The following is a 16,049-nucleotide window of genomic DNA, read 5'->3' on the forward strand; positions in this document are numbered from 1 at the left end:
AAAAATAATTTACTTTTTTTCACTTAATTTCACAATAATCTCTCCTCCCCCTAAATGAATTTTCCCGCAAAAAAATACTTGTTTCTTTAATAGTAAAGGATTTTCTAAATACCAATTATCACGACTCTAACTTCTTCAGTTTTTGATTTATGTGTCCTCATGAAAGAAATTCAACTCCTTTACACTCCCGCCCTCCAAGATATTTCCCCACCAAAACGCCTTTTTCTTTGTTTTTAAAGGAGATCCAAATACGAATTTTCACGTCTGTAACAACTTTAGAATTAGATGTATGTATTCTCATACAATTAAGTCAACTAATGTTTCAATTATTTCACTCCCCCGCCCCCTTCATTGGATTTTCCGAGAATACGTGTTTCTTTACGTATAAAGCAGTTTGCAAATATCAAATTTCACGTCTGTAACATCTTCATTTTTGAGATATCAGTAGCCTAATTAAAATAATTCATCACCATTTTCAGTCACTTTTACCCCCCCCCCTCGCCCTCCACCCAAGTGGTATTTCCGTAAACTAAAAATACACTTTTCTTTATGTTTAATAGAGATAAAAAGTACCATTTTTCACTTCTGTAACATGTTAAGTTTTTTAGATATCCGTAAAAATTCTCATTTTAAAATTTCACCCCTTTTGGGTTCCCCTTAAGTAGAGTTTCCAAAAACAAATAACCTATATTTCTTTACATTTACAGGAGATTTACACCCACTTTTTACGTCTGTAACATTTTACGATTCCAAGATATTCTGTAGATATAGTCTTTCAAAAAATTCACCCCAATTTGTCACTCCTGTTTAACCGCCATTAATTGACTTTTCCAAAAACTAAAAAATACGTGTTTCTTTATTTTTCAAGGAGATCCCATATGTGAATTATCAGTTCTGTAATATCTTTCGTTTCTGAGATATGTGTATCCTCATTAAAGGCATTCAACCCATTTTTCACCCTTTTACACCCCTCCTATTAGGACTTACTGGAAACAAAAAAATACGTGTTCCTTTATTTTTAGAGGAGATTCTAACCACCAATTTTTACATCTGTAAATTTTAAAGTTTTAAGATGTAGACACACTCATTTTAAAAAATTCACCCCCGTTTTCACCCCCCAATATTTGAATTTTCCAAAAACGAAAAAATACCTGTTTCTTTACTTTTAAAGTAGATCCAAAATACCAATTTTCAGGTCTGTAATATCTTCAGGTTGTGAAATATAAGTATCCTCATGAAAGGCATTCAACCCATTTTTCACCCTTTTACACCCTTCCTATTGGGATTTTCCGAAAACAAAAGAATACGTGTTTCTTTATTTTTAAAGGAGATTCTAAATACCAATTTTTACATCTATAAACTTAAAAAGTTTTGAGATATAGATACACTCATTTTAAAAAATCACCCCCTTTTCACCCCCCCCCCCATTAATTGTATTTTCCACAAACAAAAAATACGTGTTTATTTATTTTTAAAGGAGATCCCAAACACCAATTTTCAGGTCTGTAATATCTTCATGTTCTGAAATATAAGTAGACTCATGAAATGCATTCGACCCCTTTTTCAACCTTTTCCACCCTTCCTATTACGATTTTCTGAAAACAAAATATACGTGTTCCTTTATCTTTAATGGAGATTCTAAATACCTATTTTTACACCTATAACCTTTAAAAGTTTGGAGATATAGATACACTCATTTTAAAATATTACCCCTTTTTTACCCCCCTTAATTGGGTTTTCCAGAAACAAAAAAATACGTGTTTCTTTATTTTTAAAGGAGATCCCAAACACCAATTTTCAGGTCTGTAATATCTTCGGTTTCTGAGATATAAGTAGCCTCATTAAAGGCATTCAACCCCTTTTTCACCCCTTTTCACACTTCCTATTGCGATTTTCCGAAAACAAAAAAATACGTGTTTCTTTATTTTTAATGAAGATTCTAAATACCAATTTTTACATCTGCAAACTTTAAAAGTTTGGAGATATAGATTCACTAATTTTAAAAATTCACCCCCTTTTCACCCTCCCATTAATTAGATTTTCCAAAAACAAAAAAATACGTGTTTCTTTATTTTTAAAAGAGATCAAAAGTACCAATTTTCAGGTCTGTAATATCTTCAGTTTCTGAGATATAAGTACCGGTATCCTGATTAAAGGCATTTAACACATTTTCCCCCATTTTCACCCTTTTTCACCCCTCCTATTGGGATTTTCTGAAAACAAAAAAATACTTGTTTCCTTATTTTTAAAGACGATTCTAAATACCAATTTTTACATTTGTAAACTTTTAAAGTTTTGAGATATAGGTGCACTCATTTTAAAATTTCACCCCCCCCTTTTCACCCCCCTTAGCAACGGAATATCCAAAAATCCTCTCTTAGCGAGCACCTACATCTTAATATGAATGCATCCCCAAAATTTCATTTCATTATGTCCAGTAGTTTTGGCTCGGCGATGATGAATCAGTCAGTCAGTCAGGACAAGCTATTTTATGTATATATATAGACTAGCAAGATACCCGTGCTTCGCTACGGTATTATACTAAAATTTATAATTGAATGCTTAACTTTTTATAAATAATCCTCCAAAATTCGCGATCTGACTAATTTTCTGAGAGATTACGGCAAAGTTCCTCACATTTTTCAATCTTCCTTTCCAGCAATCGATTTCGAAATTCCCGGGCTGGGTCCAGGTATTCCACGCGGTCCCTAAATCTTTGCCATCTCTTCCTATAAGCATTTTTAGTATGGATCATATCCTGAAGGAGATCCGGCGTGGTGTCGTCTTGGGTGCCTCGGCGGTACTGAACCCGCGGCCGGACTGTATTCGTGGTCATTACCAGGCCAAGACCCGTTTCCAGCGCGGTCCGCACAATTTGATGATGGTCCAGAAAATTATTATTATTATTATTATTATTATTATTATTATTAGATGTTCTGGACCCCACAGCAAGATGCAAGACCGCTACTTGGCGGTAAATTACATCTGCTGCCATTGTCATTGTTGACAATGTGACCAGCACCAATGTCGCTCGTAGGCAAGTGTGCGGGATTTCTGGCGACACGAATGACATACTTATTACAAGTAACAACTCTCATACTTCCGTGCATTATTGACCTTATTATAGAGGTGAACAATTTGACGGTCAATCTCATTCCTATCATTTATTTCAAATGTGCTTAAATTATTATTTATATGCCAGGAGAGTCTACTGTAATCTAAGAACGTTCTCCCAAGGAAAAGATGGCTGCTGAAATTGAACGCAGGAAAGATAAAAAATGATCGGTTTATGATCAGAATAAGTACATCGAAAATCTACAGCCTGTTTCACGTCATTCGACAGGGTCAGGAATTGAATGAATAAAGCCCCATGTAGCGGCGACAATACGAATTGTGCAGGCTGCCGAAGCACTCCTCTGGGGCAATGGTCGATGAATGACAAATGAAATGAAATATTGGACAGTGTTGCTGGAATGATGACAGGGAAAACCGGAGTATCCGGAGAAAAACCTGTCCCCCTTCCGTTTTGTCCAGCACGAATGTCACACGGAGTGACCGGGATTGCAACCACGGAACCCAGCTGTGAGAGGCCGCCTGAGCAATGGAGGCTCCTTATAAGTACATTATGAACAGTAAAATCAATTGATCTCACCTCCTTTGACACCCCACCTCCGTTAAGTTTATTTACTCCCCCCTCCCCCCCAAAAATATTAAAAGAGGGCGTGTTTCCTCTTTTCTAAGGAGATTCCAAACACAAATGTTTACGTCTATTACCCTCAGTTTTGAGATATAAGTAACCTCATACGAATAATTCACTTTTTTCACTTCCTTTCACACTCCCCCCCCCAAGTGAATTTTCCGGCAAAAATTTACTTGTTTCTTTAATACTAAAGGATTTTCTAAATACCAATTATCACGACTCTAAGTTCTTCAGTTTTGATTTATGTGTCCCCGTTAAAGGAATTCAACTCTTTTTCACTCCTGCCCCGCAAGATGGTTCCTCCCCCCCCCAACCACGTTTTTCTTTGTTTTTAAAGGAAACCCAAATACCAATTTCCACGTCTGTAACAACTTTATTTTTATTACATGTATGTGTTCTCATACAATTAAGTCAATTAATTTTTCTATTCTTTCAAACCCCCCCCCCCCCCCCCGCTTCATTGGATTTTCCAAAAATACATGTTTCTTTACTTTTAAAGCAGATTCCAAATATCAAATTTCTCGTCTATAACATCTTCATTTTTGAGATATCAGTAGCCTAATTAAAAGAAATCTACACCATTTTCAGTCACTTTCACCCTCCCCCCACTCCACCCAAGTGGTATTTCCGAAAACTAAGAATACACGTTTCTATATTTTTAATACCGATAAAAAATACCATTTTTCACTTCTGTATCATGTTAAGTTTTTGATATATACTGTAGAAATTCTCATTTTAAAATTTCACCCCTTTTTATTTCCCCTTAAGGAGAGTTTCCAAAAACAAATCACCTATGTTACTTTACATTTACAGGAAATTCCAAATACCCACTTTTTACGTCTGTAACATTTTACCTTTCTCAGATATTCTGTAGATATATAGTCTTTCGAAAAATTCACCCCAATTTGTCACTCCTGTTTAACCGCCATTAATTGGATTATCCAAAAACAAAAAAATACGTGTTTCTTTATTTTTAAAGGAGATCCCATATACAAATTTTCAGTTCTTTAATATCTTCTGTTTCTGAGATATATGTATCCTCATTAAAGGCATTCAACCCTTTTACACCCCTCCTATTGGGATTTACAGAAAACAAAAAATACGTGTTTCTTTATTTTTAAAGGAGATTCTAAAAACCAGTTTTACATCTGTAAACTTTTAAAGTTTTAAGATGTAGACACACTCATTTTAAAAATTCACCCCCCTTTTCACACCCCATTATTTGGACTTTGCAAAAACGAAAAAATACCTGCTTCTTTATTTTTAAAGTAGATCCCAAATACCAATTTTCAGGTCTGTAACATCTTCAGGTTCTGAAATATAAGTAGCCTCATTAAAGGCATTCAACACATTTTTCACCCTTTTCCACACTTCCCAAGGGGATTTTCTGAAAACAAAAAATACGTGTTTCTTATTTTTAAAGGAGATTCTAAATACCAATTGTTACATCTATAAACTTTAACAGTTTTGAGATATAGATACAACTCATTTTAAAAATTCACCCCCATTTCATCCCCCCCCCCCCAATGAATTGGATTTTCCAAAAACAAAAAAATACGTTGTTTCTTTATTTTTAAAGGAGATCGCAAACACCATTTTTCAGGTTCTGAAATATAAGTAGCCTCATTAAAGTCATTCAACCCATTTTCACCCTTTTCCACCCTTCCTATTGGAATTTTCCGAAAACAAAAAATAAGTGTTTCTTTATTTTTAAGGAGATTCTAAATATCAATTTTTACATCTATAAACTTTAAAAGTTTTGAGATGTAGATATACTCATTTTAAAAATTCGCCCACTTTTAACCCACCATTAATTGGATTTTCCAAAAACAAAAAAATACGGGCTTCTTTATTTTTAAAGGAGATTCCAAACACCAGCTTTCAGGTCTGTAATATCGTCAGTTTCTGAGATATAAGTATCCTCATTAAAGGCATTCAACCCATTTTTCACCCCTTTTCACCCCTCCTATTGGGATTTTCCGAAAGCAAAATATACATGTTTCTTTATTTTTAATGAAGATTCTAAATACCAATTTTTACGTCTGTAAACGTTAAAAGTTATGAGATATATATACACTCATTTTAAAAATTCATCCCCTTCTTTACCCTTTCATTAATTGGATTTTCCAAAAACAAAAAATACGTGTTTCTTTATTTTTAAAAGAGATCAAATTACGAATTTTCAGGTCTGTACTATCTTCAGTGTCTGAGATATAAGTATCCTTATTGAAGGCATTCAATCCATTTTTCACCCCTTTTCACCCCTCCTATTGGGAATTTCCGAAAACAAAAAAATACGTGTTTCTTTATTTTTAATGAAGATTCTAAATACCTATTTTTACATCTGTAAAGTTTAAAAGTTTTGAGATATAGATGCACTGTTTTTAAAAATTCACCCCCATTTTCACCCTCCCATTAATTGGATTTCCCAAAACAAAAAAATACGTGTTTCTTTATTTTTAAAAGAGATCAAAAGTACCAATTTCCAGGTCTGTAATATCTTCAGTTTCTGAGATATAAGTACTGGTATTCTGATTAAAGGCATTCAACCCCCTTTTCACCCTTTTTCACCCCTCCTATTGGGATTTTCTAGAAACAGAAAAATACGTGTTTCCTTATTTTTAAAGGAGATTTTAAATACCAATTTTTACATCTGTAAACTTTCAATGTTTTGAGATATAGATACACTCATTTTAAAATTTCAACCCCCTTTTCACCCCCTTAGCAAAGGAATATCCAAAAATCCTCTCTTAGCGAGCACGTACATCTTAATGTGAATGTATCCCCAAAATTTCATTTCATTATGTCCAGTAGTTTTGGCTCGGCGATGATGAATCAGTCAGTCAGTCAGTCAGTCAGTCAGTCAGTCAGTCAGGACAAGCTATTTTATATATATAGATTATTAAACGTGAAGGAAGAATATGTTGTTTTTTTTTCTCTACTGATTCTCTGTTTAAAGTAGAAATTTGATGTCTTTTAGTTGTGTTGATTATTTTATTGATAAATGATCTGTGCTCAGATATCTGAAATAATGCTCTCAGCTCAGTGCGCAACCTAGGTTGGCAGTCCTGCAGAGCATCTGTATCCAGGGTTTGTAAAAATGGCTCCAAGTAGCGGAGGGCATGTGCTTTCCGAGTTTGAACTTATAAGAGCTGTGAATACTCTTGGAACGGAAGATGAATACTCAGGTACAGTGATTATAGTCCTAGTGACAGTGACAGTGCTGAGCAGCTCTACAAACCAGGAAATGAAATTGTTCCAAACGTGATTTATTTCAGTGGCGCACGGGTAATATGTTTAGTCCTCTAATACTCACTTTTGATTACAGTTCATTTGGTATATCGCTCGGTGTGATTCATGATGAACCAACGACTTTACGTATTTCAGCGCACGGTGTCCCCTCAGTGCTTATCAGGGTAGCCCAAAAGACTTTCTTGATCCAAATCCTTCTTGTATAGACTATTTGCAGAGCTTGATGGTGAAATTTTAACCTACATAATGTATTGTACATTTAATTTGTGATTGTGTGTTTTTATTTTTAATGCCATACGCTAAATAAATGCCTTTGCTGGCGAGATGTAGTGTTTACAGTGCACTTTGTCATCTGGTATGGGCTATATCAAATTTGTTACTTTTCATTGACCTGTCTCAGTCTCATCCTTGGCTTTGATAATATGAAAGTGACTGAGGTATGAGTGATGCTAGTAATACCATTGCTTATGCAGCCAGTCCCTGTTATGAATGGTGGGAAAATATTGCTCATAGGGTCAGTTGGTGCTTGCATTTCAGTGGGCTTGGCAGACTGATATGTAATAGCAGCTGCTTGCTCGGTGAGGAAAGCAATCTATTCTCGAGAAATTATGGAGCATATAACAGTTGAAACGAACAAGTATTTTTTTATTTGTTACACAAACAATGCCACCGTCTTCAAGTTCAAGGCTACAGAAAGGGAGGAAAACTGCACCTGAAGAATTGTACGTCTTTTTTGCCGTGACAATGCTTTTGGCAAGAATGAAGAAACTTACAATTCTTGAATATTGGTCAACTGCTCCTCTAATAATGACCCTGGCTTTGTCAGATTTCATGTCTAGAGACAGGTACCTCTTATTATTGTGGTTGTTACATTTCAATGACAACAATTGTCACCCTCAAGGAGACGGATGTCTAAAATAAAGCCTGTAATTGACCATCTCAGGAACATGTTCAGAGAAACGTTCATCTCATTCAAAAATATTTGCCTTGATGAAAGTTTGACTCATTTCAAAGGCAGGCTTTCATTCATTCATTCAATTTATCCCATCATAGAGACACACATTTGGAATAAAGACATTTGTTATCTACAATTGTGAGACCAAATATGTTCTGGATTTTATTGTTTACACAGGGTCAACTACAGAAATAATTCCTGAACGTGAATTTGGGGTAACAGTTGCAGTTGTCTTGACGTCAGTTGAAAGGTACTTGCAGAAAGGGGGAATAGATAACTGGTATTGAAGTTCACAACTGTACAATCATCTTAAAAAAATAAAACCAACACATGTGGTACTGTCAGGAAGAAAACAGGAGGGGTATGCCAAAATTTACTAAACAATTGGTGAAAGGACAAATTGAATCAAAAGCGACAGATCAGGTGGTTTGATCGTAGGGAAGTTTGTATACTGACCACAGGATGTACTGACAAGATGAGACCCATAGGGAAGATGGACAGACAGACAGACAGACAGACAGACAGACAGACAGACAGACAGACAGACAGACAGACAGACAGACAGACAGACAGACAGACAGACAGACAGACAGACAGACCGACAGACAGACAGACAAGACATCCCGTACAGAAACCCCATTGCGTTATTGACTATGACAAGTCCTGTTGACCGTTCATACATGATGATCACTTCTATCGAGTGTGTGCGGAAGTCAATGATATGGTACCGAAAGTTCTCTTTCCATCAGCTGGACAACACAAATTCTCATGCCCTCTTCAATGTCAAAACTGGACAGAACATATCTCTAGCAGATTTCCAGCTACAGCTTATAAGGGAACTCATCCAAAAGTACGACGTTTCTAGACAAACCAGTAAAAGAGGACGTCCTACATCTGGTGATCAACCACTCAGACTGACGGAGAGACATTTCCCATCCCCTGTACTACCTACTTCAAAGAAGAAATTTCGTACAAGATGCTGCCTTGTCTGCTCCAATACAACAACTGGCGAAAAGAAGAGGCGAGAGACTCGGTACGTGTGAATCAGATGTGACGTGGCTCACTGTGTTCACATTAGTGATGTTTTGAAGACGGACACATTGGAGTGTCTCCTGTATGTAATGAAACAATTTGGTGTAAATTATGCGAGTTGATATTTTAGTACTTAAATGTTTTCTCTAAATTTCTTATTTTGTTCAACCCTGACTTAAATTTAATTTTTATTACATTCTTAAATAATAAAATTAAGGGCAAACTGTCTAGGGTCTCCAGAAAATTGCATTAAAAGTAGGATTACGAATATCCTTTGAGAAAACTGAGATCATGCCAATGAAACCACTTGACACAAACAAAGTGATCATAAATGATCAAAAAATTAACATAGTCCTTCAATTTAAATACCTTGGAGAAATCATTATGCACATCTTAGCGAGAAAGCAACATAGATAAGTAGAACCAACAAAATGAAAAAAAGCACAATTTCTACCCTGATCAACTTATAACAAAAATGCTTGTCAATAGACATTCAGATCCAACACTACAAAACCGTAACTTTGCCCAAAGCCACTTGTGCTTGCGAACCTGTTCCAAATTAAAAATGAAAGAAGAACTGATCAGCTCCTCAAAACTCAAAGAAGAATTATTAGAACTTGCATAAATAAAAAGTACCAGGTTGAAGGAGTCTGGAGAATCCTTCCCAATGAAACTGTCATCGAGAGATTGACCCAGTTACCAGCACGGTGAAGAAGAAAAGAATCTCTTATTTGTTTCACATCTTAGGATTACCAGAAAGCAGGATTTTACGACATCTAGTGATGAGAAATCTGGGAAAGAAGACAGGAGGGGATTGGATCAAAGAAATTCAAGAGGATCTCAAAAGAGTTAGACTCAAAATTACAGATGCAAAGAACAATAATAAAATTACCACCCTTCTAAAGAATCACAAATTTTCAACTGAAATGATGCACAGAAGGCCTGTAGAGATTTCAGGCGAATTAAGAACACTGCAATCAGAACGAATGAAGAAGTACTAGGCAGATAAGAATCAGACGGTACAACTTTCAAAGAAAAAGTGTACGTGGCTCAAGTGGTCCAGTGTGGCCAATAGAGTTAATAATAATAATAATAATAATAATAATAATAATAATAATAATAATAATAATAATAATAATAATAATAAATAATTAAATGTTCTTTGATTGCTTTTTATTAGGAAATAATTAGTCATACGTGATCTCTTCAAAGAGATGACCAGTGAGTACTTTGGCGATTGTGGACAACCCTGAATTCCTCTATTCTTAATTTTTGTGAAAAAAAAAAAAAACTGAAAGCTATTGTGGAATTCTTTTGCTGATCTATATGAAATTTGTTATCATTTTTGCACACTTTTCATATATTTCATGCATTTTTATACATTATATATTTTTTAAAGTAATTCAGCACGGAGGGTTCTGATAGTCACTCACAATATTAGCTTTAATAAAGAAGTGTCACAATTAATTCTGTGGGCATATTTTTCACAAATTTTATTGGGTTAAAGCAAAAAAATATCTTATTCATAAAATTTACCTGTTTTTTGAAATGTAATTTTGAGTTATGTTTGCAGAATAAAATCATGAAACATCCACTCAAATAATGCAATCTCATACCTAAATGAAGTTAAAGAAGGGGGTTTCATGGTGATTTAAAATAAAAATTACCAATGGCACACTAGACAGTAAACAGTAATAAACAAGACCATAACTGACATGTTAGTTGGAAAAGTTTTGCCATCGATTAGGTGGCTTTTTAAAATTAATTTGTTGATTATACTCATCGATACAGCCATGAAGTGGACAGCTTGCAATAGTACCACTATGTTAGGTACACAGTTGATTTGTAATTACTAACAATAGTGGGTGGGTCACTATGGGTTTACAGTATCCGTGATTAGTACCGCTATATGTGGAAGACCACGGGCTTACGTTGCCTGTGATTAGTAGCACTATATGAACGAAACTGTGGGTCTGCATTGCCTACAAGTGGTGCCATTATGTGAGAAACACCATAGGTTCTACTTTACTAGCGATAAGTACCATTATGAGGGGCCATTGACCTGGATTTTGGACCCCTTTGGACAATAAGAATCATCGATTCAGAATTGTGCTTTGTAAACAGTCCCTTGGACAGTAATACTAATTTTTCAATATAGTTTCTGAGAAGGTGAGGCATTGCGGGTCAGGATTGTTTTCAGTTCATAATCATTGTTCATCTTCATCTTTTTGAATTCTAGCCAGTGGATCAAATTTTGAAGTTTAAAAAAATTTCAGTATTGTGAGTTCACTCTATTTTAAATTCATATTTATCCTTTCATTCTTCATCATCAATTTTTAAATTCTAGTCAGTGGATGAATTTTGGACTTTTAATTAAATTGTCATGGCACTTCGTCTCATTTCGTACCATTAGGGGCCGATGAACTAGATGTTAGGTTCCTTTAAACAACAAGCATCATCATCATCATCAAAAACCATGTGTAAAGTTTGACAACAGTTTTTATTTACATCTAACAGCTGATGTTTCTTAATTGTAATCCTGTTAATGGTAATGAAATAATTTTGTATTAGAAGATGAATTAGTTGCAGTAGGCGTAATAGATTTTATTTTATTTTTAAGGTTTTTATATTATGTTGTAGCACGTGCTGATCAAGTTCTCAAGATTTTTTGCTGATGAACAGGTTAAACGTCAGGTTGTGAGTTTCACAAATAGGAAACATCCTCTCAGTTTTAATTACTGCATTGATGGGGTAATGAAATGTCGTATGGCTTTTAGTGCCGGGATATCCCACGACGGGTTCGGCTCGCCAGGTGCAGGTATTTCTATTTGACTCCCATAGGTGACCTGCGCGTCATGATGAGGATGAAATGATGATGAAGACAACACATACACCCAGCCCCCGTGCCATTGGAATCAACCAATTAAGGTTAAAATCCCCAACCCGGCCGGGAATCGAACCCGGGACCCTCTGAACCGAAGGCCAATACACTGACCGTTCAGCCAACGAGTCGGACATTGATGGGGTGAAAGTTCCTCGTGGGGATCACCTAGGTGTTAATATAAGGAAAGATCTTCATTGGGGTAATCACATAAATGGGATTGTAAATAAAGGGCACAGATCTCTCCACATGGTTATGAGGGTATTTAGGGGTTGTAGTAAGGATGTAAAGGAGAGGGCATATAAGTCTCTGGTAATACCCCAACTAGAGTATGGTTCCAGTTTATGGGACACTCATCAGGATTACTTGCTTCAAGAACTGGAAGAATCCAAAGAAAAGCAGCTCAATTTGTTCCGGGTGATTTCTGACAAAAGAGTAGCGTTACAAAAATGTTGCAAAGTTTGGGCTGGGAAGACTTGGGAGTAACGAGATGAGCTGCTCGACTAAGTGGTATGTAACAAACAATGTTAGGTTTTGGTCCACCCAATCAATCACATCACTTTACATGTATGATGAAGTTCGTAAATTGTACTAAGTCGTATGTTCTAAGCTGTCACTGGAGAGATGACATTGAATAACATTCGTAAAATAAGTTTGAGTGGAGTTTTTAAAAGTAGGAAAGATCACAGTATGAAAATGAAGTTACAATTTACGGGGAAAAATTGGGGTAAATATTCGGTTATAGAAAGGGGAGTTAGGGATTGGAATACCTTACCAAGGGAGATGTTCAATAAATTTACAAATTCTTTGCAATTATTTAAGAAAAGATCTAGGTAAACAACAGATAGGGAATCTGCCACCTGGGTGACTGCAGATCATTGATTGATTGATTGATTGATTGATTGATTGATTGATATTAAACAGTTTTTTATATAATATTGACAAGGTGGACTTGTATTGTCTCTTGTTTTTCAGTGTAGTGACATTGTTAAGTTTCATTGTAATTGGTGTGGTACAAACTGAAATATTCCCTTGTTAGAGGACAGTTTCGAGCAAGTGCTTGAATACTTGTGATCAGCTAGTGTATTTGTATTGTCCTGCGAGCCACATCTGTGTCCTCCTTCCTTTAGGAACTGCAGCATGTTGCATTTCTTATCTCTTCTTTGTTAGTTCATGACTGCTCCAGAATAATGAGCAATGCCTTTTACAGGATAAGCAAAGAGGAGCTGAGGAATTTGTCACACCCTAACTCGACTGCCACAGACACTAATATCACCACCACCACCGAGTCAGATTTGGAGATCCTGCCCGTTAACACGTACGTTTACATCTATTCGGCTATCATCGCGTCACTCTTTGTTCTGGCTCTGACTCGATCCTTCATCTTCTACAAAGTCTGTATGAAGTGTTCCGAACAGCTGCACCACCTCATGTTCCGCAGTGTTATCCGCACTAGGATGAGGTTCTTCGACACCAACCCCTCAGGTGAGCACGTCGACACAAGTCTCCAGCTTCAGTTTGTGTGTTCGCTGGGAGGAAGGGAAACTGCTTTATATTTCTATTTTTCACCAAATTTCTTTTTTAATATCTTCTTCTACTGCTACTTGATCTATCAAGACCAGTGTTCATTGCTCAGGCCCGATGCATGCTATGTCCTTGTTTGTTTTGGTCTCCTTTTGCATTGCTCCTACTTCTGTCGCTGTTTATCTTACATGTTCCTTTTCAAGAATTCAAATATAATATAATTGTACCATTATTGGAAATGTGACCATTTGGGCTCATCAGACGCAATGTTTTCATTCCTCTCCTGAAGGGGGTCCTCTTAGACGGTGACACAGTCTCTCAGGCCAGGAAATTTGTAGTGGAGAAGTAGATTTGTGGTAAGGTGAGTGAGTGTGTTGTCCGCCATTGACTATACTTGGAACTGTTCCATCAACGGAAAACCATTCTCAGGACAGCCTGAATGCCGTGGCCTCCGCTCCTCTGCTCGGTTGGTCAGTCCGAGTGCAGAGCTGTCGGACTATGGATCAGCAGTGGCCACTTGTAAGCTGAAGCTTACTCTGCAACCACCGACGCCATAGTGGAAGAAAAAGAAGAAGAAAAGTTCTTTCAATTACTACCCCAATGGCTAGTGGCTCTTGGACTAGGGAAGAGGAAAATATTGTCAAAATTTATTTGAAATTCTGAATAGTATGTTTGTACATGTATGAATATCAAGAAATATTGGCTGTACGGCACAGAGATCGCAGCAACTTCAAGGGGAGCCCCAAGAAGAGACCCACACTGCGTCTACCACAGTCAGCCACAGTGAAGGCCATTGCACAGGCTACCTGGAGCCACAGGAAGTGCCAATGCACTATGAACACTTGCTCTCATTTACAAATATTGATGCCTTCTCGACAGATTTTGATTCCCACAGGGAACTTGAAATATTTACTATGAGTCTTGGTAGGTATGCTAGTTACCAAGTGACGAGCCCAAATTGGCACATTGGCCGAAACACTGGCAACCAAGAATGCGTTAGCTAGAAAATTTAGCCTATAATTTCCAATAATGGACCAATTATACTGGTTTTATAAATTTACGCATTCAGAACAAATACTTCAAGTTCGCTATGGGAATCAAAATTTGTATCATTCCTATTCAAGAGTCATTAAAAGATTTATCATATTTGTTTAGTGTAGATCTACCTTTACTGCCAGATTGCACTTCCTCTTAAAACAATAATCACTGCTACTATCGAGCATTGGGACCACTAGCCACAATCAGTAAACCATTTTCAGGTTCTACTTACTATAGACTGAATAAGTTCAAAAAGTGACTGTTTTATTCTTTTTGCTCTCGTCTGGGCCACACACAGCTAACAAGGTTAGTTTCGTACTGTCTATTTTTCACTTAAGAGTCAAAATTTCTTAATTTATAGTAGTATAAGTGTATATTATGCTTTTCCTTTTTAGAATTTTATCTTAGATATGAGGGGGGATCAAATATAAACAAGATTTTATTTTTTATTTAAATTCATTTATTGAATAACACTAGGCAATAACAATTTATTTTTTCACAGAGTTCCCTGCTTTGGAAATGCATTTATCCCAGCATACAGGCAGCATTTTGATGCCCTCATCATAAAAAGAACAGTCGTGTCACCAGCCAGTTGTGCACAAAGTCTTCCACACTCTCTTCATCTTCAAATCGTTTACCCACCTCGCCAAGAATTGCCCTAACGTCAATAGCACCCACTCCTGCTCAACTTCTGGTGCAACCTCCGCGAACTCCAACAATAGAAAGTGACTAGTGTCATCGGCTGAGTCGGCACGTTCACCTTCCCAAGGCTCAGCCCCTGTTAAACCCAGCAAAAGCTCTGGTAAGGATAAATGGGCCTTCTAATCCATCATTTGAATGCCCTAAAGAATGCCTCAGAATTGTGGCGGAGACCCCCGCACTTGTACCATTTCTTAAAATTGAATTAAATAGTGATCCTGTCACTGCTCAATTAGATTCTGGGAGCGTGTGCTCTATTATTTTGACTGAATGGTATTCCAAATTAAAGATGGTTTGTAAGTTTTCTGATTATTGTTCGTCTTCAGTCCAATGCCTTTCGGCTAATTCCTCTCCATTAGAAATTTTAGGTTTCATTTTTGCCAAAATTCGTATTTCTAAATTCACTTGGAAAATAAAATTGTTTGTGGCTAAGCGCTTGTCTTGCCCCATAATATTAGGAGCGTATTTCATGTCTTCTACTGGTCTAGTGCTCGACATTCAGAGCAAGTCGTGCACCTTCAAATTTGCTAATGATTGTAAAATTCCTTTGCTTAAGTGTAATTCTGTGTCATGTTCATTGGTTTCGCCTACCCAGGATGAGATGTTGTTAGACCTTAGACATCTACCTGAGCAGCAGGCTGAAAGTATTCGTAAATTGTGTCAGTCGCTCCCGGATGTATTTTCTGATACTCTTGGTGTTACTGACCTTATCGAATACAAGACTGAGGTCACGGATTCGATTCCGGTTAGGTTCCTGCCTTATAGGCTGTCTCCACCTAAAATGAAGGCTCTTAAAGAGATCATCGATCAGATTTTGAAATATGGTATTATTCGACCTTCTAAGTTGGCGTATTCCTCGCCTATTTTTCTGGTGCCGAAACCCCAAGGTGGCTTCAGGCCTGTGATTGATTATAGGGCTTTAAATTGGAAGGTGGTGTTACAATCTGTACCCTTTCCTGATCTTCACT

General features: G+C 36.6%; 1 protein-coding gene across 1 annotated transcript in view; it reads left to right on the forward strand.

Annotated features, from left to right (window-relative positions):
* The window catches only part of LOC136858052 (probable multidrug resistance-associated protein lethal(2)03659), a 327,592-nt gene that overhangs the window by 175,694 nt on the left and 135,849 nt on the right, over positions 1-16,049 (forward strand). The window contains exon 14 of the mRNA XM_068229848.1: positions 13,031-13,305. Coding sequence (XP_068085949.1) covers positions 13,031-13,305 — 275 coding nt within the window. The remainder of the gene's footprint in view (positions 1-13,030; positions 13,306-16,049) is intronic.

This window comes from Anabrus simplex, chromosome 1 (assembly GCF_040414725.1).
Source record: "Anabrus simplex isolate iqAnaSimp1 chromosome 1, ASM4041472v1, whole genome shotgun sequence".
NCBI lineage: Eukaryota > Metazoa > Arthropoda > Insecta > Orthoptera > Tettigoniidae > Anabrus > Anabrus simplex.